Source organism: Acipenser ruthenus, chromosome 20, assembly GCF_902713425.1.
Source record: "Acipenser ruthenus chromosome 20, fAciRut3.2 maternal haplotype, whole genome shotgun sequence".
Taxonomy (NCBI): domain Eukaryota; kingdom Metazoa; phylum Chordata; class Actinopteri; order Acipenseriformes; family Acipenseridae; genus Acipenser; species Acipenser ruthenus.
Genome location: NC_081208.1, coordinates 29,630,048 through 29,656,037, shown reverse-complemented (window position 1 = coordinate 29,656,037; position 25,990 = coordinate 29,630,048). Strand labels below are relative to the sequence as shown.

Genomic DNA, 25,990 nt, shown 5'->3' with positions numbered 1-25,990 from the left:
GCTATACACTTTGTGGGGGAATACAGGATCAGTTTGTAACAGAGTGGAGTTCGGTCTATTGTGAAATCAATTCACAGAACTAACCCTGAGGGAAGGCTCCTGATGGAAACATTCAAAGAGGTTTTTCTCAGCCAGCCAATCAGCGCTTGGCAATGGAAGGCTGCCGAACATAATTATGACTGCTCTCCAGCCGGTGATGGTCTTCACTTTCATTTGTGATGAATGTGTTGGTGTCTAGTCTCCTAGTCCTAGTCCGCTCTAAAGCCTTGCTTACCTAGGCTGAAGTCTTCAGGATTCTTTCTAGTGTCACCAGCGCATGCCCCTCGCTCTGGGCGGGGCCGTGGGGTTGCTGTGGTGCTAGAGGTGCTGCTGTTTGGAAGCCCCGTCTGCTTTGTAGATATAAAAAAAAAAAAAAAACAGAGGACTCTGCCGAACATACCATGAAATCTGGTTGGTATAAGAAATTGACAGACAATCTTCTCAGAAAGAAACCACAGTGGTATTAGATACTGTAAAAGCATGGGAATGCTGACCTCATCACCCTGTCGAAATTAAGCCCCCTGGCAATTAACGCGTCGTTGCCGGACAGCAACGACTCGTCTGCCCAGCGCTGTGACTGACACTAAAAGAGAAGACAAGTGACAGGCTCCGGCCCATCGAGGAAAAAGTCTGATTGAAAAGACGGCCTCCAGCAAGATTAGAGGTAGCTGGAGAGAAAGCAGGGTGACAGGGAGACAGGGAGTAGTGAGTGATGTGTGTGCCTGTCTGTATGGTTTGGGGTAATGTTTTGTGTCTCTGCAGTAATTGGTTTACAGACACATGCACAGACAAGGAGAACTGTTTGCAGAGTGTGTGCTTTTTTAAAGTTGTGTCTTTTCTTTGTGGATATTTCACCGATGCGTGGGTCTTTTGAATTCACTCAGAATATAGCCACATTTACAGCTCTGATTTATAATGGTGCTTTTGTTTATTTGCATTTGCGTGTGCACCTGACCAGCACTAGAGAAGCCCCCAGCCGCTCTCAACACAACTCTCCCCAGCGCTGGCGGCTCTAGGAGGAGAGAAGCACGCTCGCATGTCTGAGGACCAGTGGCCCCGACAGTCCTGAGACAATGTCTTACTTCATTAGCTCCTGTCAGAGACAAAGAAGAGACACATTCATACTGCAAGTCTGACCTCAGAGCCACCAACAAAACAGGACAAAACGCAGAGACAGAGAGAGCGAGAGCGAGAGCGAGAAAGAGAGAGAGAGAGCTTCTCAATTCTTCGTCTCCGAATCCTTTCTTTCACACTGAAGGTTCTCTGTGCTGCTGCTGTGTTCTGACGTCTTCTAGAGGCCCTTCTGCTCTCTCTCTCTCTCTCTCTCTCTCTCTGGAGAACAATACAGCAGCACAGACAAGTTTCTGTATTTCCTTTTACGTTCCAAGTAAACTCTGCTACATTAACTGTATTTTAGTTGTCAGAGAAATAACAGCGCTGAGCACTCAAACAAACCAAAGTAACTACGAATTCAGTCAACTCGGTAACTACGGTCAAAGTCGTTAAATGCATGGTGTTACTTTTGCATTAATTCCAAAAGGGAAGTCATTTGAGAAAAGCATTCATTTGCTTTTGAGTGTCCCACAGAATACAATGTTATACACCAGTCAGGTTACGCCTACCATAACTATTTTTTCCTCCATAATAAAGTTTCCACACAATAACCTTGCTTTCTAGCATCATAAATATATTCCTTGATACAAATTAAAAATCAAAAGAGAAGAATGCATTGCTACTTTGTGCAGTTCAGGTGGGTAAACTCCCCCTAGACGCTGAACCAGACTTCCCATTGCAGAGGTCCTAAGCGCCACATCATTTGAGAACGCACTGAAGGGAAACCAGGCTACGCTTGGTGACTCTGTGCAGCACAAGAGGACACAGCACCCAGCTTGAGGGTGGCGCGTTCTGAAAGCACAGCTTCTCTGATTGGACGACACAGTGCAGGTCGTGACCCCTGCATGGGGCGGCCCTGTGGAGCCATTCCTTACGCAGCAGAGCAGCACTGAGGCACTGATGGGTAAGCCAGCACTCCCTCACAAACTCACAGCAGAGACTGGCTCCCCTAATTGAGATCTCATCATTGTCTACCTTACTGGCCATGGCAAGCGAAACAAGCATTAGTTTATAAGAACCTGGATGCTACTCCATTCTGAAAGTAACACAACGCCCTGGTCAGGGAAAACAAAAAAAAAAAAAAAAGAAAAAGAAAATCACATACGCAGCAGAAAACGAAAACTTTACAGTCAGCAACGAAAGAGGAAAGAACTGCAAAAACAAAACAGCCGCCCGTTACTTTGACTGACCTTGAAACAGTGTTAACGGCCAGAGGAGGTGGAACTCTCTCTCTCTCACACTGTACTATCAGCATGGGATATACACTGGAAACTGTGACTGTGCAAATAAAACTGTGTCCAAACAACACAGAGCTTTCAGACATCGCTAACCTCTTATAGCTGCAAGTAGGGGCAATAGCATGCCTAATGCCACTGCCAAGTCGTACAGGCAAGCAGACCAGACTACTCTAGACTACTTTTCATGCCCACGTCAGAAAACCTCTGCAACCCTGTTGCTCCACACAACTCGACACTCACACAGTTGGCATTTTTACTGACCAATGCTTGCAAAATTACTACAATTGAGAGGGGGGAAAAAACAGCATGCAATAAAATGTTATGAGGCCAACTCCGAGCGGTATCCCTCTCTCAGCCAGGATATAAAACATTCTCAATATGGCACTTTGCAGGAGTCTTTAGCAGACAGGAGGCCAGTGGCACCAATATAATGGCTAAATCATCCCCATGAGAGCTTGGGCTATTTGCTGAATTAGATTTTCCAATAAAGCGAATGCGAGCAGCCCGGCAGCATGGGGGCGTAGAGCACTAAATCCATTCACCTGACAGCGAGGGAGTGGCCTCCAACCAAACCCTAAAAAAAAAACAAGAGCTACACAGACTCCCTGAGCAAGCACCTCAGGAATTCAATGGATTTAAATCAAACAGCGCGCATATTGCATATTTACAACATTAATTTGATGTGTATTGCATACAATCTATCATGCACATATGCCTACACTGGCTCAGCTCAATTTCAAGTTCCAGCTTTTCACTGCTTCACTGACACTTCGGCACAATTGCCTGTTTTCTGTTCGATCGACAGACCTACCATGTACAGCGATTGTTGCCTGTTGTACACACAGTTGACAGATGTACTTCTCTCGACTCTCACTAGATGGCAGCATCAGGCATAAGAGCGCCCTCTAGTGGACATGGCAATTTTAGCGCCATCCTAAATTGTCTTTTGAAACTGATTTACCATAAACACATTGTTACTTGTATAGCCTGCAGTTTTATGACTTTTTTTTTAAATGCATGACCTCTAATATCACACAAAAGACAAACAGTATTGGTTGAAAGAAGACGCTGTTTTGTTCCTCATAGTGACAAGGCAGTACAAAGGTTACCCCACACTCTGGTTCTGCGTGTGCTTCTGAAAATACCAACACAGTCCCTCTCCTCGACTCAATACTGTGCGTTCTCCAGCACCTATGATGACATGCATTTGCAGCGCAGCTTTCAGGAAAGATTAGCTATCCTTTCCCAAGGTCAGAGTAAAGAGGCAGACATGAAGGCTTTTAAAAGCAGCATGGCCCCTGTCCTCTAGAAATACAAGACAGTGCTTGTGTTCTGCGCTCAGCTTTGTCCATTCACTCTGTCCCTTACTTTAAGTTGAGGGCAGGTAGCCAATGCATCTCTGTACATCAAACTCAACCTATTGCCCTCTTTATCGTTTTCATTTAAAAACTGCTCGGTGAAGTTAACCTTACATGTGTGCATGGGGTTTGGTAATTAGGACAGCTTCACAGTGAAATGCATTGACACACTTTGTGTGCAGACAGGAACTCTGTGGCTCACAATGATCCGTGTTTCTTTCAGACAGTGCAGGAGCAATCTGGCAGCTATCGATAGCCGGCCTTTCACAATATACACAACGTCTGCTCTTTTGATGTTAAATATCGCACAGCCAGAGCAAGGCTGGCGTTTTATATCACACCTCTGTTAGATAACTCGTGTAGTGGTATCTGGGTAGTGCGATATACTGAGCTCAGCACACTAACTATTAAAAAAAAGAAATGTCAGCAAATTGATTTTTATCTATAATTGAATTTATTGTGAGAGAGCGCGGATGGGGTTTGGAGAGGAGGTATAACTCTATCTTCCTGCCTGAAAAGCATTACCCTTCTAAAAGTTTCGTAGTTTCCACATGATTATACATGCATCATAGTTTACTATGATTTTTTGGTTTTATATCCTTTACCATAGCAATCTTCTAGGGTTTAAAATGCTTGCCTACGCTTTACCATTCTTTCACTGTTTTATTACACTATATTTTTACTACAGTCAATGTTTATAAGGTAAGGATAGGAAAAAAATATATATGAATAAAAGAATACCAGTAAATCAAAATACAGCTCCCCTGCTTGTAGACCAGTTTGCGCTATACTGTTATTTTATCGAGTACAGTTTACTTAGGTCTCTCTTTGCATTAGTGTTTGCACTATTAAGATGTACCTGAGCTGGCCCTCTGGGCACAAAGTGAATAACCTAAACTAGCCCAGTTTGTGCTGCACCTGTGTTGCCCCCCCTCAGAGTCTTCTTCGGAAGGGGACAGCAGCACCACCTGCATCCTGTTTAGAAACATGGAGTAAGAGAACAGGAGAATACCCATCCGCCTGGGGAACAATGACACGACTTTCAGGACGTGTTCACAGGGAGCTACCCCACAACACCGGAAAACACAAATCTACATTTTCTGTAAACATGCATGCCAAAAATGCTGAGAAACCTTCAAGTAAAACCAGCAAACTGGTCCTGTGAACAACAGCAAGTCCACTGGAACTGAAGTGCTTCCATTATTGTAAAGTGTTGCACTATCCCCCATGCTTCTAACACTCTTAACAGCCTTGGATTTAAACTTACAGCTAGATTGGAACTCACTCACACGAAGGCTTGGCATGCGAGCATTTCAAGCTGTCTCGCGCGTGTTACAACACTTTCATGGGATCCAGAGACTTACACACTCAGTGCTGCAGATCGGGAGGGGAGACAGGAGACAGGTGCCTGTAGTCGTACCAGTCCGTGGAAACTTAAACAACGACATGTGCCACAAACAGACAGGCACCCGACTGGAAAATCTCCTGCACTGACACGGATTCTCTACATTAAACCTCTTCCCCATCCTAGCAGTACTCTAGGCGGAAGAGTTCCTTTTTTTACTCTCATTAAATTTCCTTAGAACATCAAATGGAACCACCCTGGGGTGATACTGGAATGAAAGAAATAGAATCCATTTCCATATTCCATACAGGCAACATTCCAAGTCACAGGGCTTACTGTTGATTACAGTGTAGTAATGGGATAAGATTTGCTGGGGGGGCATTGCACCACCACTCATAATTATGGTAATGAATCAGCTTCATTATAACTGGCTGGTAACCTCGGCGCGCAGGGAGAGGGGGGTGTCTTCCCTTGTTGCTCGGAGTGCTGAAGGACGAGACTCGTTTGTGTTGTTGTCGGGGGTCGGGGGTCCTGATGATAACCAAACAAACAACAGGACCATTGCCAGGTCCAGGAAAGTGCTTGAGGATTTATTAGGAAAGCCCTATTTCAGAATCAAAGAAAGAATCAATATATGTGTTTCACACCACAGACTCATTTGACACCTGCTGGGAGAGGAGCTGGGTGGGAAAGGGGGCAGCTGCCAACTGGCCCACAGCTGAGGCCCATCATCACAACCAGGGAGGCGGGGCTCCTGCATCAGGAGTGAGACCCTCCTCCCCCAAAAACACAGACATGGAGGAATGACAAAAACGCATCAGGAGTTTGAAGTCCCCTGCCACTGGCACCAAAAACACAAACTGGGTCTAAGGTCCTCTGTGACCCTGCCAGACCCCATTCCTGTTTCTGCTGCCAGCCTGCCAGTCGTCGATAGCCGCTTGTCCGTCGTTGTCAGAAATCTCAGCTGGTTCACATCTGTGGAAGCGATGTTCAAAAGAATAATTTGTTTTCTTCTTTTTTCTGGTGCTCTCCCTCCTTCCCACTATCAGAAATGGAGGATAAATTGCTTGCCCTCACGGTTCAAAACCAATTAAACAGCAGCTCAACAAAAGCAGTCAAGTAGAAGCTCCACGTCTGCCGAGTCTTAAATGCGGCTTAAGAGGCTGTCTGCTAATTTAAAGGCAATGTTCTGAGGTGCTGGATCTACTTCAGTAAGAGGCATGGAGAGAGGGCTTGCATGACAAACAAAACACATTCAAAACCCTGTAGCTCTGTGTGCGGTGCCTCCACGCAACACACACACACACACTGTACAGCACACCCAAATCAAATTACACCCAAATCAAAACATTTCTGGTTACAGCATTCGTCAGTACAATGTGCAACGTGAAGGTAACAAAGCTGCAAAGTTAAACCCTGCACGGCTCCTGAGAGACAATGATATGACATGCTAAATATATACATGCAGGGGTGGATTAACTTACAGTAGATATGCAGTCTGATATACTGTGTGTGTATATATATATATGCATGTGCAGTAATGCTTACACACTGGGGACAGAGAGACAGGGAAGGGCAGCAGGGCAGCTGGACAGTGGCTAATCTTGGTGACTACAGGACTGGAGGTTGTGGGTTCAGTTCCCACTAAGGGTTCACACAGATTCGGGGAGTTCAGCACTTCTGTACCAAGAGCAGTGCAGGGCAGGTTTGATTCCTGCCTATCTGGAGGGCATGGAGAGGCAATGCAAAGTGCCTCTCCATGCCTTGTATGTGCCAGTACAAAGTGGTAATCCATTGTGATGACACTGCCAGGAATTCTAGTTCTAGTTCTACAACGGAGACCATTCCAGCCTTAATGCAATGCTTTTTGCTATGCGCACATTTGCATAAACCCACCAGCAATAATGCAACAGTGAAGTAGGCTTTCATCATGTTTGACATGCAAGGTTTAATTCGGGAGACCCTGCCGCCCTGTGCAATGTAATGGAGGCACTTGATGTAAACCGCGTCAAGTGACACAAACGCTTTTCTGTTTAAATCCCAGATTACATTGCAGGTTCAATAACCAGGGGTCACGCAGAGGCAGCGCCTGCAAAATTACCCAGTTCCATTCCCCTTTGACGAACAGAATTACTCGTGGGGGTTTTACACTGTCGGTTTTAAGGGGAAAATCCACTTAATTATAACAAGTGTGTTTTAATGACAGCTCTCATTACCGCACCGTTTACACTTCCAAGCTTTTGTGTCTCGATACACTGCAGGTAACCTTAGCATGTGCAGTCAAGGCATCTATAAACTATTAGAAGAAGAAAAAGCATGTAGATCCTGGTATCTATCTGAATGGTCTTAACCGCACTGGATCTAAGTACTGTCCTATTTTAACGCTACGATCCCGCTAGTGTTTTACCCCTCGTTACCACCCAGTCCTTGTGATGTTATCAGAGTCTCTCTGTCTCAGAGAGGAGCCTGGAGTTACCATTGCAGCTTCCTAGACTTCAATGAGAGCACAAGCTCAATGATTTCAGTGAACACTGGAAGGGGGGGTGGGAATCGATACTTCAAACGCAATTCCATTAAAAGCCCAGGCACGGTTCACTACAGTACGAATGATCTCATTCCTTTATTTATTCATTTGCTCACTCGCTCGAAGGATTGGAGTCCTCCACTACACCCTTTGGCCATTTTCACAATTGCCAGCAACCAAATCAGTCCAGTGAAGCAATCAGCTACAATAATAGAAGTGGACTCCAGTCTCGTTCTATTCAAGGATGGATACAGCAGCAGCTGATGTGAGCTGGCTGGAGGTAGAGAGGGTGTATTTATTTATTTTTGTGCTACGTTCTGAACTGCTGGAGAAGCGACAGGTCCTACCTATCGTACAATGCCATTCAGAATGGCTTGGTTAGATAGTCAGTAGGTTTATGAGGAGGTTGCATAATGCACTGATGACAGCGCACTGAGAATACTATGTACCATTGTGATCCCTGCTTTGTACAGGAAGGACACTGCAGGCTTTGGGGAGGAGTCCAGGGAACAGTAACCACACTAATCCAGATAGGAAGATCGCGGGAGGTAAAGGTCAAAGGAACGGTCAAAGAAATACAGTCAAATCTATATAATACCAGCCGCCTATAGAAACCACTGTGCGGCATCCCTGTGTGTCCCAGAAGAGGAGTAGCACCCTGATTATTATCCCTTTACCACCAATGCAGAGGAATGTCTATCTATCCACCTTTCTATAAAGACTGCTTGAGCATCTGCAGGTTTGACTCTACACAGAACTGTGCCTAACACACACACACAGAAAACACACACACAGAGCTTAAACCCTGCCCAGCACCAGTGTATAAGAAATGATAGGCAGCTCGATAGCGTCAGTCAACCCCTTGATCTAGTACTGGCAGGTCAATTCACTAGTAACTAACTCTCTTAGGTCACTCCATGGCACATGGCTCCAGTAAATCAAACATATATTCCTGATCAATAGTGTCCCGTTAACGCTCACGTACCAGGGGAATGAGATTTATACTTGGGATGCTTTAGAAAGGGGTGTTTGTTAACATTAAAACAATAAAATACATTATGATTTGAATAAAAAAAAAAAACTAAATCCTGAGACACTTTCTTTGCATAGCGCCACAGTGCTGATCGTCATTTATTTTCTATACGCCAGATGCAGGCACATCTAATTCATTATGGAATAAATATATAAATTGTAATTAGCTGCATGCCAGTCGCACATTCGTTTTACCAGTGCCAGGGCCTTGCTTGAACTATTAAAAAATGGGATTGCAATCAGAGAGATTTCACAGCTATGCTTCTGCAGACAAACAGCCCTTTCTTTTCTACACTACACCCCAGCTCCAAACTAATCCCCCCTCCCCGCTCAATGCAGACCACAGCCAGCGTGACAGGAAAAGCAAGACAGTGTGAAATAACAGCGGGCTGTGAAAGGGTAGCGAGCTGCCCGAATCTCACACCAGGGTGCCGAGCCTGCAGCAAAAAACACATTAGCCTTGAAACCATCTGAAAAGGGTGTGCGACGGAGAGGAAACAGCAAAGGGCAGGTTCAAGAGCACTGGGAGGACCCTGAGCACAGTGTCCCTGGCTTGCTGTGCAGTGACACACAGTTAAAGACACCACCACTGCACTCTTCTGAACTGTTTCGGGTGAATGCACAACTCTCATCAACACAACCCAAGATTTCCATTATTGCGTCCCAAGCACATCGCTGACATTGAAAAGGATGCAATATCAGTAAAGCAGTGGGGGAAACAGAAAGTTCTGAAATGGGATTTGGGCTACTGAACAGTCTGTCCTTCGAAATCAAGTTCAAATACGTTGTCACAGCTCAACTAAAAACTATTAAAATTATTTATTAAGTCTTTCAGTTTGGCTCTGCACATCCCTTAGAGAAACGTTATAGCCAGTTATTAAAATAGTGACTTTTCAGTTTATCGATGACCTGTCTTCTTCATGAATCTATCTATATGTCTTCAGTTAGCAAGGAGGTCCAAACAAATACAAAAATGTATGTTAAAAAAAACTCATTAATGTAGTTAAATGTCATAGAAACGGAAGCACTGATGCTGAGGAGCACTTTGATTTGGTCCTATGAATTAGCTGCACTGTTTGAGGACAAGACCCCTGCCCTGCCCTGCATTTCCAGTCACATTCCCAGGCTCTGCACAGGACTGGACATTCTTTCAACAACAACAACAATGAAAATGAAAAGAGAAAGCCATTGGGCCACCAGCACTCCGGATTGGGATATTTCATATCCAGAAAGCCGCCCCCCGCCCACATGCGGAATCAATTAATCAGCATCCCCTTTAATACATCACAGGAATGCAGAAAGGGCACAAAGGCATTGTATGCACTTAGAGGACAGGGTTACCAATTAAACTCTCTTGTCCATTGTGAGACGCCTTTTTAAAAGAGCACTGCCCTCGTCTGTCTCCTTCCCCATTATTAAAAAGAAGAACACAAATAGGCTGCTGTTGAAAGAGCCTCATTTTACAGTTTATTGGTATTAAAAAAAAAAAAAAATCCAGGCTCAAACTTACTAAGCTTTTGTTACTGTAAAAAATGCATGCATTTAGATTCGAAGAGCCCCCAGCACGCAGCTAAGCTGTTTCCCAATATGCAACAGTGCTTGGTGGAGATTGTATGGCACGGAATACTCGTTTTCACTGGTGTTAAAGCCGATTTAATCCAGCTTTCATATTATAAAACTGGTAAGGTCTGGTTTTCCACTTAAATAGTGAACAGTGTAAACATTAGTGCAGCTCCGTGGAGCTGTCAACTCAAAAGCAACACATGTGTTAACTGCTTTTAACAAGATGATGCACCTTCCCCTCCGAGCTATGCAATCCTTGGCTCGTCTGTCTGCCAAGACTGCTGGAAGCACAGTAATGGAGGGGGGGGGGGGGGGGCAATCACTACCAAATGAGACATCACTGGAGGAGAAAAAAAAAATAAAGAAAAACTGCTGGCTTACCGTTGCCAGGGGCAACCTTTATAAATAGCTGGGGACTCGATTGAGTTATTGTGACGCAAAGACCTTCTTAGGAAATGAATATGAATATGTATGTGGGGACCTTGTCTATAATAAGTGTCGAATGCCACCCTCCTGCTAGCACTGTATTACAGGTCTATCTCCTGTGATGCAGGGAGCTGTCACTCAGACCCCCGGCTCCCTTGCTCAGTGTTTTCATTCAGAAGCACGCAGCACTGGGATTTTCTTGGGAATACCTGGTTTTTTTATCATTCTTATTCATTTCCTGTGTTCTTATTTCTTCTTCTTCCTTTGTAATTTGCAGTATATCTTGATGCTGCAGGCTTCTTTCTGTTTAAACCGACACAGACAGCGCTTTGAGATACTGCGGTATGGCAGGCGCAATAGAAATACAATACACTGAAAAAGAATACGTTGCAATTAATGAGACAAGCAGCTGCTTCCACAAACGCTTCTCAGCTTTTGTTATTGACCTCTTTCTGTCCTCTGCCTTTGGTCTTGCTTGAAACAATGAAAGCAGCTTCAAAAGCATACGTCAGATGCAACAGAATTGAAAGGGGGCATTTATTATTATTATTATTATTATTATTATTATTATTATTATTATTATTATTATTATTATTATTATTATTATTATTATTATTATTACTACTACTACTACAACAACAACAACAACAATACCAACAATAATAACCATAATGATTTTGGCTGAAGGAAGGATGGGACTGGAGCAGCAATTGTTACTGCCCCCCCCCCCCCCCCACCCCCACCACCCCCACGTCAGCCCAAAAGAGAAAGCCACCTGTATCCTCTTTGTGACTGCTAGTGCTGTGGAGTCCTGGCAGGAGCCCAGTTTGCACTGCAGAGACTTGACAATGCACCAGCTCAGCCGACTGCTGCTTTTAATGGGATAAAGACCTCTTTCATGTGACAATGCCAGTCACACGTCCTTTGTCCAGCCAAAGACCAGGCACAGCGGGGACGGGCAACTTACTGGCATTCCCCTTGACCAGCAGACTGACCCCTACAGGTTAATGCAAAAACTATAAGCACGTGTACCGAATTTCAGGCTGAAAATATTTTTTTCCAAATGTTAAGCAGCTATTTTGCTTAAGGGTTTAACCATTGTCAGAAATATGCATGTGTTCTTGTCTTGGGTTTCCAGATTGGTTTCAAACACGTCAGAGTTTAAATGCACAGAAGGGTGGTCATTATACCATCACCACAGAGTGGGAAAGTCTCACTCAGTAAGAGACACTAAAAGAAGCACCAAGAAGGCAATCATCAAGCAGGTAATGCCCACTTAGGTATTACTGTTTAATTCTATATATATCATTTTTTTTATTTTCAGACCAGGAAAGATCCTACAGGATTCAAGACCTTGGGTTTCTAAACAGTATAAAAGAGATGCAATGAAACCCTTTTACGCTGTGACTGGAAACAAAGACGATTCAAACTGAGAGATAGGGAGTAAAATAAGTAACACAAATAAAAGCCCTTGCAGTGAACCAGCCTGTTAAACTGATCCACATTCTCTCGAGCACAGGATTCCAGCACCACTGCCCTGTCCAAAAACTGCAGCTGTCTGAGTGGCCTGCCGAAGCAGTCTCAGTGTTTGCAAAAAAAAAAAAAAAAGAAGCATTCTCATTTTTCCAGGCCTCCAGCCTAAAGTTTCTGCAAGATGAAAGAATCCAGACTTGCTTGTCGAAGCATAAAAGACAGGCACCTCCAGCAAAGTGCTCTGCTGCCTTCTTCAAGATAGCGGGTTTGCAGAGTAACTGAAGTCTCTATGCACTGCTGGAGGGGGCAGCAGGAGGTTCAGGGTGTGCTGCAGCATCAGATACAGACACTTCGTAATATTCTACAAATTCTACTATGTTCAGAATTTAGGTATGTCTGTTACAACAACTGCTGTGCTTTCTGTCAAAGCACACTGTGAAGAGTGCACGGTTCGGCTTTTCACAGTCTCATTTGGAGGCTCAGGCTTGCTATTTATCCCTGTTCCGACCAGGGTCAGCTTTCTTTTGAGTAGCTCAGCACCAAGTCTGTAGGATGTGAAGAAGTTGTCACAGGCGACATTAGGAGAGTCTTTGAGTCATTTGCAACACGACTCGCATCCCTGATTTCTTTCAGGTGTTTCTCTGGGCAGAATTAACAACAATGCAAACCCTACAAACACCCGTGGCTCCAATGCACTCAAAATAAAACTCACTACACAGACTTTGCTGTAAGCATATGAAATAAATATTTGAATGCTTCTTTTTTTTCTATCCAGTTTTGATTCTGGAATGCGGGTGAGGACTGTGAAAATTTAAGGGCAAGCCAAGATTTAGCTGCAGTTCAATAAGTAACCCCTTGAACTGCTCACAAGAATTTCAACACCAAACTGCTACTTGAACTCCGAGGGGAGTAACGGGATCACGAGAAGAGACAGCCATGGCAACTGCAGCGCTACACAGAAGGCAAGGCCAAATCTACAGGCAAGGTCAAACAGTTACAATGTAGCACTTTTCACTAACACCCACTCCAGTGTGACAAGACCACAACCGAACAGGAATATGAAACTGTACAGTACAGTAAAACATATAAAGAAAATCTGCTTATCAAGTCATAAACCTGCTACAACCATGACCTTTCTGAGGGGTATAGATCTAAAGTATCCAGTAGCAAGGAGTCAATATGAAGCATGATTTATTCAGACACACCTGAGTTTGTCACTAGTCAATCATACCCATTCCACCGGTTGTCTATTAGCGCTCAGGTTACAGAGCGGCACGTGGATGGGCTATAGTCTTGGACCTGTGAACCCGTGGTCTCTTCTGGTCACGCTGTGATCCTGGTCTCTAGATGACCCAGGACAGTATACCTGAACTTCAATACAATATGTGAATTGAGTTTCAGCCGCTGAATGCGGGTGAACTAATAACCACTGCACTGATTTAGCTAAACCGAACACATGCGCATTATTGTAAGACAGCGTCATACTGTAGTGCACACTTTGAATTACCCAAACTATAACAAAGTGATTCAAGCTCATAATACATGAGTGTAATGGTGAAAATGTCCTACCATTTTGTACTCAATTTTAATTCAAATCGCAACACGTGCCGATTCGGTTTTAGATAAGGTTATTGTAAAACACATACTTATTGAATTCCTTGACAGTCACTTTAACAATACAGTATCTTGCTTTTAATATGCAACGTGGGTGGAACATTTTTAAAAACGATTGGTAGTAATAAAACTACATAGCTTACTTAATTTAATGGCAGGTATGTTTTGAGAGCCCTGTTTAATCAAGACGTCAAAACTCTCTCGCTAACGTCCGCAGTGCGTTCTGCCTCTTAACTGGGGGAGAGTGGGGGGGAGGTATTACTTACACTGCAGTGTGTAACACAGTTTATAAAGGTACTTCACCCGATACTGTGTTTGCTGTTTGACAACCAAAATGCGCTTTTTGGTAACTGACTATACCTAGAAACAAACCACAACACAGATATTTTGTTCTTCTGAATTGACAACACGTTAGCCGGCAGACCGCTGGCTGTAACATCCACGCTCTGGTTGTACAGTGCACCATAGTAATTTTGACAGGTTGCCAACCTAGCGGCAAACGGATGAGGCACAACTTTCCCCTTTCCCAGACTGTGGAAGATAGGGTAGGATTAAGAAGGATGCGGGATGCAGCCTAAATCGTCCAAACCCGATTTATCAGATTAGATCTCTCTAAACCCTTCTGATTACCCTGGATTATAAAATAACATTTTATAATCCACAAATTGGATCTTCATCCAAAAAAAACCAAATACATAAATAAATATATTTATTTAAATGCAACACCGCCTAGCGCAAGCTGGTCATTTTTGGTAATATGATGTACATTATTGTCGTATTAACTCACTTACCGGCACAGACATCTTGTTATATATTTAGTTCTCTTATGTTCTGACTGCAAAACAGTTCTTAGTTCCGAACTTTCCGGTGTAGCTTTACAGCAAACCACTATTTCTTTTAAATCCAGTTTTCTACATGTATTCCAGCATCATTTTCTTCTCGCAGTGACAGCTGAAAGCACAGCCAGTGCCGTACTGTGTTGATCGCTTCTAGAAGAGGTGTACTGTGTGTCGGCTTGCCTAGCCTTTAAAATCTCAGCGCACCCCGAGAATCAAGGCTGCAGTCCAGCGCATGTACTTGGCATTTAGAAACGTCTTGCTTCTGTTCGCTCCGCTCCACTTGCTTCTTTTCTAAATGTCACTAGTTGTTTATTTATTTATTTATTTATTTTTCACAAATGCACAGAACGTAAAATGTTACGTGCAATCGGCCTCTGAAGCGAATGCATTCAGCGGAGAAACGCTTTGATTTCCAGTTTTCGGATTATAATGTCACTTCGCTGCCGATTAAGACCTGGAGCTGCTTCTGCTTAAATGATGGAATCGGCAACTTCGGTTTAAAGGGATGGTCCATCCCGCAGGGGGAGCGCAGGCGCTTGGAAAATAGCTTTTCCAGAAGCAGGCTTTTAAAGGGGAAGGTTTGGCATTTTACGTCGGCTGTGGGAATATTGACAGTTCTCGGGATCTCTCTGTTCTTAGGTTACTAAAAGCAAACGAAACGCATCTTTTCATATACATGGGTAGTTGTATTAACCCTCAAGTACAGACATATTTTATTTAATCAGTAGTTTTTAAATCACACAGCCACACGTTTGAACACACAGCAGTAGGATTTGTTACGTCCTTACCGTACAGCATTTCTGAATATGCTAAACATAGTAAATTGCATTGCAAATGTATTTGACGTTACTGTAGTTGAAACTGTCTTGGCAAGCGCTATACAGGCACAACCTTATTAACTCATTTCTTAAATGTTTTAAAACAGAGCAGTATTCACAGAGACTGTGTGATTTATTGTACTCGTTTCAGACTTGTAAGAAATGTGTTCGTTAGTGAATCGTTAGCTAAACTTGCAACGACACATTTATAATATTGAGCAAGTGTTGTTACTGAATGCAGTTAAACTATCTATGACCTCCTTCTGGCCCACAGTCTTCTACATGCTACAGTGCATTAGTTCAGCTATAGGGTCACTGAACTCAACCCCAGGTAAAGTACTGAGATGCCCAAAGCCTGCACTCTGACCTCTGGGGTGCATTTGGAATCCCCATGGTTAGGGCCTAATGGCTTACAGGCTCATTGTTTGCCTTCAGCAGTCACTGCAGCTCGCTCTGGTCACTAGTGATGCAGCAATAAATAGATCAGTGACCAATTAATCTGGTGCCCTGCTTGCAGCCTCACCTATAGATTAGAAATGCATTTGAGGGCTTTCGTGAAGAGGTTTTTATTTGCTTCATGCTTTTGAATAATAAAGTGTTCTCAGTGCATCGAGTAGTATTGTTGAATATTACCTGTCTAAATATTGAATTAGCAGCTGTCATATCCTAGTTGTGTGTTTCGATGATGCATGAAAAGCAGCACGATGTGAATATAAAGATGTATGATTGTCTGCTTCTATGAACAGGATGCTTCACAGTGCTAGAATATAATATGATAGGAGTAGTGGTATCGCAACAAAGGACTGGAAGCTGAGACCAGCAGACTCATTTCTCTCTGCCCTCCTGAGCTGCACAATCACACTGCGCCGCCAACCAGCCTGACATGGACTGTGTACTGACAAGGGACTGCTGTAGATCGATATCTGTGACCAGCATCAGGAAGGTGGAAGGTGTTGCTGTGATTTCCGGTCAATGTGTATGGTTCGTGATTTGTTTTTGTAACAGCATAGACCCACACAGGGCTCGCAACAAGCAGAACCAGCGAACGCTACGGGCCTGGATTCTGAATCAAGTGCAAAGGTAAAGGCAGATCTGTTTTCCTCACTACATTACTGTGACAGCATTCCCCACTGAAGTACATGCAATTGCTTGGTCAAAATTTTACAATTTTTGTTTTATAAACTGACATTCAAATCAAGAAATACTGTACTGTCGCCACTTGCAAAAACACATTATCTTGGCAAGTTTTTTCTTTTTTTTCAGCAGACCCATTTTTGATTTTGTGTGATTTTTTTCAGCGGTTGATGTGTGCCGGATCACACCGGATCCCAGATTCGGTAACCTTTTTGTCTGATGAAAGGCGAAAATTATATAATTAGCAAATGATGAAATATAAATGAAAAAAATAAAAATAAAAAACTCTATGACTTAACATGTAGCCTACAATTAAAAAAAAAAAAACAACACTTTTGTGTTTCATGAATTGAATGACAATATGTGGCAGCTACTGTAAATCAAGGTCAGTACATTAGGTCTAACACAAATATGCTATCCCTCTTCCTTAATGATAAGATCTGGTACTGTTGTTTTTTTTTTGTTTTTTTTTTACAAATTAACCCCAGAACTGTAAAAACCGAGCTTCACTTGACTATCTTCTGGTCTCACTGAGCCTGGCACCTGGCTGATGTCTGATAGGAAAGCATGCCTGACTGGACTGATGTGCCTGCATGCCTTGCCATCTGCTGTGCGGTGCTGACTGTGGAGAACGGAAACCCAGTCACCACGCCAGCTTTCACCAGCCTGGTGCAGATGTTAATGACATGCTCTCTGCCGGTGTGCCCGCCTGCCCGCTGCAATACTGTCAAGCTTAGAGGCTGTTGTGGGTTTTTTTGTGAACAAAAACAAAGCATACACGCCAGGTCATGATGTAAGTAAAACAGCACATCAGATTGAACCCTTTAAACAGTAAACTGGATATGCGAAACAGATCTTGTATCATTGATATGGCTAGAGGTTACACAACGTGGCATTGAAATGGTTGTAACTGGACACAATCTGTAATGGAACTCTTTGAGAGAATCATAAAATACAGCCGTGTACCAACTGTAAAGACACTAACACCGCTAATATAACCAGATTCAAACAGAGGGATAAGATCAAGTAAGTTCAATGGCCAAACAGCCCAGATTAAACTAACAGTGCAAGAAAATCCGAATCAACTTGAACATTATACTGTACGTGGAACAATGCAATGCAGTACAAAGTCCCCCGCACATCTCATGCGATGCAGTTTGATTAACCCTGATCTACAGTATGCAGGACAGCACAGAACTCTTCAATTCTGCCACCCTGGAGAGTGATTAGAAGCAACATGACTGGGCGATTGGCCATCGCTTTGAATCCTTTGTTACAACAGACTCCCTGTACTGAAAAAATGACAGCTCTGTTCCATTATTTATTCATATTTGCAAATGGGCCAGCTCCTCATGCCAGCTCAGGCAAACGAAACTTCACAGCCATAAGATTATCACCCCCGCAGGCTCTTTGTAATGTAAATTCAATCCGATCTCAGTTTAATCTCTCTTCTGCCTTACTTTAATGTAACCGAGTGATATAATGGGCTCCAAATGCATTAGGACACCCACGCTACACTCAGAAAGAAGCCAGAACCACACATTACATTATATTAAGTGTAACAAAACCATGTATACTGCACCATGTGTCTATAATATCATATAAATACTTTTAATTAAATAGAGAACATGGATAGACTTTTTCAGAAAGTCACCTGGAATAGAACAAGTACAATGCCATCATGAAATGCTGATGCTACAACAAATCCAGTTTTTTTTTTCAAATAATATAAAAATATATCATTGCATACAGTATGGATAGAGGACTGCGAAGTGAAGCTGGGTGACAAACCCATGACATGGATAGGTTGATTACTCAGGCGTGATTTGTAACGTTTAAAATTGTGGCCTCCGTTCATGGATCTTGCCTCATTACTAGATGAAAGCAGATTGAAACAGTTATTTTTGTGCAATGCTGGGAGATGCATGAAGATGAATAAGCTTCTGGCCTAAAGGACGTGAATGACTGGGCCACTTACTAACCGACCAGCACCCTTTAGGAAGGAGTGCCTGCAACGCGTGGGAAGTGACAGTAAAGCTCTGTGACTATGACTGCAAGTCACACGGGGGCGGCTATCTACGGAGAGACAGGGGGCGAGAGCATCCGTGAGGTGTCAACAGACTGAAGCAGGGCTGTCTATCCGCGCTGTGCAGAAACGAGGCCCGGACAGGCGGAACGCGAAGGTCTCTGCCTTTCTACACCCGATCAGACAGGAACAGCTGACGCAATGCCAGCCAACCCAGGGCTTTAGACAGAACAGACTTAATAAAAGTAACAATCAACTCTCTGTCCAGCTTTCTGACTCCCATCACGTAGGAACCTAGAAAAAAGATCTCAAAGCTGTTTACTGAGAACCCTTTTTCTGAAAGGAAAAGAAAACACTAAATATAATTCTAAAGCAAATAATAATAAACAACTTAAGAGTACTTACAGGCCACTTATTGTCAGAAATGGAAATGCAATTTTGGAGGCAGAGTGAAAATGGTATGAAAGCAAATCAAAGGGCAAAAGAGCAGACATTTTAAGATTAGTCTATTGGGTAAACCAGTATTTTGGCATATTCGTGCAACAGCTTCTTTTTTTTTTTTTACCATGTATAGTCAGTGTTTGGGAAGTTGTTGTTTTTTATTTTTGCTTTGTGTGATGACGACATCATCACATATGCTGAAAAAGAATGCCTCAAGCTACAGACCAAAACATTTCACGCATTCATGCTCGGTGTTTGACACACTGGACAGCATACTTGTAAATAACATGTGTGAACAACGATCTCGATGTCATTTACAAATATGTTAGTATTTTGCCATTCTATTGTGTATCTAAAGTTTTGGTATGTACCTGGCGTTTCATGTCCTAATGCACATGAAGTGGCACATATTAAGGAACATTAAATCGAAGAAGTGCTTTATTTAGCAATATGCAGTGACATTATCCATATGAAATAAATAAATAAAATAAAATGAAAGTGGAATGTGCACTATGACAATACACTATTACAATCAGTAAAGAGATGGGGAACTCTGAAAACAAAATGAGCTCTAAAGGGTAAAGTAGTGTCAAAGACGAGGGGGAGGGGGTTCTTCACTGTCAGGGTCGCACTGTCATCGCTTCATGAAGCTGGAGGAGAGGGTCACGCTGTCATCGCTTCATGAAGCTGGAGGAGAGGGTCACGCTGTCATCGCTTCATGTTACTGAGCTGGAGGAGAGGGTCACGCTGTCATCGCTTCATATTACGGAGCTGGAGGAGAGGGTCGCGCTGTCATCACTTCATGAAGCTGGAGGAGAGGGTCACGCTGTCATCGCTTCATGTTGCTGAGCTGGAGGAGAGGGTCACGCTGTCATCGCTTCATATTACGGAGCTGGAGGAGAGGGTCGCGCTGTCATCGCTTCATGAAGCTGGAGGAGAGGGTCACGCTGTCATCGCTTCATGAAGCTGGAGGAGAGGGTCGCACTGTCATCACTTCATGTTGCTGAGCTGGAGGAGAGGGTCACACTGTCATCGCTTCATGAAGCTGGAGGAGAGGGTCGCACTGTCATCGCATCATGAAGCTGGAGGAGAGGGTCGCACTGTCATCGCTTCATGTTACTGAGCCGGAGGCTTTTCTCAAGTTCAAACCGCCGATGATCCACCCGCTCCAGGAAAGCTTTCCTCTCCACGTACCTGAAAACACAAGAATCGGAGTTAGAGCAGATCAATTAGAAATAATAACTTACACCAGCTTTTCAGTGTTAATTGATAAAGACTGCTCTTTTAATTATGTTATGACTGAGTGTATAGAGTTCTGGATGAGCTAGTTCCGCTATCGCTTTGGAGGCAACAAAGCCCGTTCTTGAGAAGGACGTGCTGCCTTCCAATTGTCTTGCACGGACCAAAACTGGCATGCACTGCCATGTGGCGCTGTAGAGAATCTGTAGTGGGGACAGGTAAGTCTGAGACAAGGTTGGGGGAAAGTGTGAGCTTGGTTTGTAGGGTCCAGGCACAGCTGCTTTTGTTGTGCAGACAGAAGCTTCGTGTTCATCAGCAACATGAAGCAAAATGAAGGCTAAAAGGGCCCAAAGTATAAGCAAGTTCATGAACCATGAAAGATTATTTTAGTTTTTTTTTCGCGTTACAGGAATGAGCCTCTTTATGTGAAGCAATGCCAGAATTGCTACTCTGCTTTTCTTTGCAACAACCCAACTCCTGAGCAACCGCTAGCGGAATTAAATTGATGATCAAAAATGCCAGTCTCTTCTGGAAAACATTTATATTTGACATGTACTTTCTATGTTTAGCCAGGCTAATGCGCTGTGCAGAAGCACAAAACATCCCAAAGCTAGTCACTTTACATCCACAAACCGATGATTCAGACCTGGACTGGCAGGCTCAATGTTCTAAAATGCCAATCTTTCAGTTAGAAAGGGTCGAGTTTGAACATGGCTCAGAGTCACAAATATGTGTGGATTGAACGCAAATCGCTGCAGCTCGTGATGTAAGCACGATGCTACACTCTGGTGCACATAAATAGCATGTTTTTTGGTCCTGTTATTTGTATTCATTCACAGCTGTTGAATGGTGCATGAAGGCCAGCGTTGAAGATCAAACTAAATCTTTTATTTATATAGTTTAACACACAAAAGATCAGGGACAGCGCAGGTAGCCTGCCAAAACCCCTGGAGGGGGAGCTTTATACCAGAAACAACCAACACAACCAGCAGAGCAAGTGAACCTCAGCAATGCCAGAATTCACTATTACTAGTGATTGATGAGTATCTATCTGTATGCATGTACCAGATCATTCAAATACAATGACAGGATAACAAATCACACTGTTCTAATTGACTCTGTATTGCTTATAGCTTAAACAGGTTTAAACATGAATTGCTGTCCATACATTGCATTTGTTATGTAAGCAGAACACCCCTGTGAATGTTCATGAAGCCCTGCCGTGTTTAATAAACCTGTGAGGGGGGAGCAGCCCTTCGGGAGGCTCGCTGGTTACTGAGCCAGCCTCATTACTGCAATGCTGGAATATCTGGCTTGTAGCTTTCCGTGTATTTTTTAGGGCTCTTTATGAAAGGCTACCGTTGCCTCTGTGATTCATCCAGGGTGATCTTAAAGGGTCACATATCAAGCTTAACAATATGTTGCATTGCCACTTAACCCAATACAATGCTGCTGCAACAGTTCTTAATGAATGAGCAGACTGTGACATGCAGTGCTGGCAGAAGAACAACCGCCCATAAACACTGAAATCTCCCTCAACATCCCCAAGCCAGCCTCCTGCAGCATGCCCACACAGTGTAGAGGTTACGCCTGGAATCTTGTGCTGAATCAGGCTTGTTCCTGTAATGATGAGGAATGGACAAATACCTTACAGTGTTATGTTACCACAGTTTTATAGTTAACTAAAACTCAGGTGTGTCTAATTAAACTCGTAATAAAACCAGGAATAGATCAAACTGCTATGCAATGGGAGTCTTATTTCCATCCCTGCTTATCCAGTAGTGGGACAGCTAAGCAAACACATTGACGCAGAGAGCGAGAGAGTGTAATATTAGGGTCTGCTATATATATATATATATATATATATATATATATATATATATATATATATATATATATATATATATATATATATATATGTGTGTGTGTGTGTGATTTAAATTAGGGTTTTTTGTTCCTGGCTGTCCTACATTCATACGCTCGTCATAGCAACTCCCTTAATGACATACAGATGTATTTTAATGGGCAGGTCTGAAAGTGACGCTCTGGGGTTTTATAGCCAATTAACCTGCTGAGCACATGAGAACAAAACTGCTGGAAAAAAAAAAAAGCAGCATCACACTGAACTGTGGAGCTGGTTTTAATCCCTGCACAATCCTGTTAATACTACAGTACAGGGTACTGAGCTGAGAGGCTGGTTTTAATCTCTGCACAATCCTGTTAATACTACAGTACATGGTACTGAGTCAGAGACGGAAATAACACTCCGCTTCCATAGCAGTCTGAGCCACTCCAGCTTAATTAGTTGAGCTGGCCCCATTTTTTTTATCTGCGTGTTATCAGGCTCTAAATTACTTTGGAATAAAAAAACTTCCCTTTTTATTCCTGTTGACATTTCTAGTAGTTTAAAGTTTTCTAAGACCAATACCTGGTTTCCTCTGCCTCTCCCCAGGTACAGCTGAGCTGAGCTGGCTGGTCTGGGGGAGGTGTAGTTAGAGATGGCTCTCTGTGTTCCAGTGTCATTGTGTCAGGTATAGCTGAGCTGGCTGGTCTGGGGAGGTGTAGTTAGAGATGGCTCTCTGTGTTCCAGTGTCATTGTGTCAGGTATAGCTGAGCTGGCCGGTCTGGGGGAGGTGTAGTTAGAGATGGCTCTCTGTGTTCCAGTGTCATTGTGTCAGGTATAGCTGAGCTGGCTGGTCTGGGGGAGGTGTAGTTAGAGATGGCTCTCTGTGTTCCAGTGTCATTGTGTCAGGTATAGCTGAGCTGGCTGGTCTGGGGGAGGTGTAGTTAGAGATGGCTCTCTGTGTTCCAGTGTCATTGTGTCAGGTATAGCTGACCCAGGAAGGAACTGTGCAGCAGTAAAAGATCATGTTGGATTGTGGGATTGATTGAATGTATGCAAACAAGGGAAGATGGACAAAGTTGAACAAACATTTGTGGATGTCAGTAGTCTTATTAATGAGGTTTCATCACGAAGCAAACTTTGTCGGGTTTGTTTTCAACACAGCCTTCGCTTACAGCCACCATTGTTCAAAACAGTTTGTCTGTTTAGCACACGCTTTTCGATGACGTACTTCCGTACAGCACAGTTTGGCATGAAAGGGTTCAGCCATAAATACTGTGAACTCAAGGCTTTTGCAACTCACCACTAGTGTGTCTGCTGCCTCACAGGAGCTGCTCAGGGCTGGTGCATTGCTGCTATTTACACTTACGTGAGTGCACTGTATGTGACCAATAAACTTCACACGGCTGCTGGAAATCTGGCTTTATTGGTGATAAATACAAAAATATTAAGCCAGCAGTGTAAACGAATACACTTTTATGGAACTCTATTATTCAAAACCACGAGCAAATAACTGTAAACTGTTGCTGTGAAAATAATCCTAATCATTTTTTTTTAAATAAAATTCCTGTACTATGCACGGGATAAATGATCTGTACGTTTAATCACTTAACATACATGCCACCAACTACTGAATGCTTCAGCAGCAGTTTTCAAGTCTTGACACTGGCTCTAAAGCTAATACATATTTATCACATGAAAAGCTCTCACGTCTACTTTCACTGTCAATCCCCACTACACAGTTCTCTGTTCAAATGTTACCCCGAGGCCATCTACGCATTGTACTTGTAATGCCTTTTTATTAATTACATTTCCTTCTGTACGGTATGAATTCATCAAGGCCCCCTGTTTTAATACAGGGATGGAAGCAAGACTCCCATTGCATAGCAGTTTGATCCATTCCTGGTTTTACTATAAGTTTAATAAGACACACCTGAGCTTGTTACCTATACACTGTGGCTAAATCAAGCTCATATTAAAACCTGGAATGGGTGAAACTGCTATGCAATAGGAGTCTTATTTCTATCTTTGTAATGTACTGTATCCGGTCCTGTTGTATCATACATTATACCCTCAGACTGAGGTATAACTTAGTGTATTACATACTGTAATACAATAGCCTTATGTGTCTAATTTGCCTACATTCAGGATAACGCTTGCATTAATGAAGGCACCATGACACGGTACTTGGATCCTAAATCCTTGTTGGATCCTGTCTATCCCTAAAACCTAAATGGGAACCACGTTATGGAAAATCAGGAATGTGTATTGTCATGCCTTACTTGCCTGCTTTTTTATTTTAGACGTCTTACTAAAGGTTCATCATTAACATTTCCTGGAAATCTCTTAATAAGATACACTCTGCCTTTCACCCTCCATCTAAACGACACAGCAAATTAAATATACTGCTATTACAATCTGCTGGGAGAGTTTCATTACCCACAATTGACAATGCTGTTTATTTATATCCCCCTTGATCACTGGAAAGAAGCGGTCACATCCCTCAAATGTCATTGTATTGGGGTTTTTTCATATTAACTGTCTGAAAACATTCTTGTGATGGCTAATACACCGAACGGCATATACCCATCTCATGTCTGCAGGCCATACTGTAAATAGTGTTACCAAGCTATGATCACACACTGCCTCAGAATGAAAGCTATAATACACCCTCACTCTTGCTCAGGTCTCTAATCTGGTGCAAGCTGAACAGCTGAATGCAATCTCTGAGGTTGCTCTCGTTCTAGGTGGGCCTTGCTCATTATAGCACAATCTGTCCTGCCATTGCCGCTTAGCGTATCGAAATTGCAGTCATCCTTAAATGGCTGGAGGCAGTGTTGTTAGACCTCATAAAAGGTCTAAATGAGCTTCTCCACCTCTCCGCTCTATCAGTGCCTGAATCAATCAAACTGCCCACCTGCCACAGAAAATCTTGGGGTTTTAGAAGATGGAATATCTCCAAGGTTATACCTATTCAAAGGCTTCGTGCTACCACAGGTTACAGTGGGAGGTTTCTGTTCTTGAAGAAGGAGTGCACGTCACCTGTGGAACACACACAGCCCTGCTTTGCCCCTATGCACTTGGATTATGAAGTATATATTTTGAGTGACGTGCTGAGAATAGGTTGCATGCCTGCCCACACTAGCACAATGACTTGTTTTGCACACCAGGCTATATTCCTATTACTGTCGATGTCATAACCAAGAGGTTCATCTTCAGATGTTATCCCGTTAGCACCGTTGAGTCACTCTCTTTCATCAAGTAAAAAGCTCTCTATTTAAACTGCACACACAGAGACTGACGTATGATTCATTTAGAAGCACAGATCTGCCTTTTCTAGAACCAATCAATCAATCACATTGATTTTGTATAGCACCTTTCATGCCAAGGCATCCCAAAGCGCTGCACATGACAAATAAATATACTATACAGTAATATAATATACTATACAATAAAATATCAAAAAACATCCAAAAACAAATGGGAATAAATAAATAAATAAAATATATATTAACAAAATTCCAAAATAGGCCGTCCCAATCTACAGAAAGGCCTCTGCATAAAGATTAAGCTTTGATTTAAATGCATTTATTGAGTCAGCTTTACGGGTTTCAATTGGAAGATTGTTCCATAATACAGGTGCATAATGACAAAAGGCTCTTCCACCACAAGAGCTGCGTTTTATCATTGTAGTCACCAGAAGCCCAGCATCAGCAGATCTCAACTGGCATCCAGGGACACAAGGTAAAAGCATATCATTAATGTAAGCAGGGCCATTTCCAGAGACAGCCTGAAATATCATTAATAAAAGAACCAGCTCGCTCCTGGAGACACAAGAGAGACACAGAAGGAGCAGCAGCCTTTCTTATCCAGGTTACATTTATATATCTTTATTTTAAAGTTGAATTGTTTGTTTAACGCTAGC

At 43.0% G+C, this 25,990-nt stretch overlaps 2 protein-coding genes across 5 annotated transcripts in view; both read right to left on the bottom strand.

The window, feature by feature from the left end:
* LOC117425067 (breast cancer anti-estrogen resistance protein 1-like) overlaps positions 1-15,068 on the bottom strand; it is a 63,097-nt gene extending 48,029 nt beyond the window's left edge. The window contains exon 1 of one of the 2 annotated variants that reach the window (XM_058993872.1): positions 14,517-15,068. In XM_058993872.1, the coding sequence (XP_058849855.1) occupies positions 14,517-14,528 (12 nt within the window). In that variant the 5' untranslated portion in view covers positions 14,529-15,068. The remainder of the gene's footprint in view (positions 1-14,516) is intronic. The other variant, XM_058993874.1, reaches the window with a different exon arrangement.
* Positions 15,069-19,403: 4,335 nt separating this feature from the next.
* The window catches only part of LOC117425364 (craniofacial development protein 1-like), a 28,683-nt gene continuing 22,096 nt past the window's right edge, over positions 19,404-25,990 (bottom strand). For all 3 annotated transcript variants that reach the window (XM_034042239.3, XM_034042236.3, XM_034042235.3), the window contains one exon: positions 19,404-20,177. In XM_034042239.3, coding sequence (XP_033898130.1) covers positions 20,087-20,177 — 91 coding nt within the window. In that variant the 3' untranslated portion in view covers positions 19,404-20,086. The remainder of the gene's footprint in view (positions 20,178-25,990) is intronic.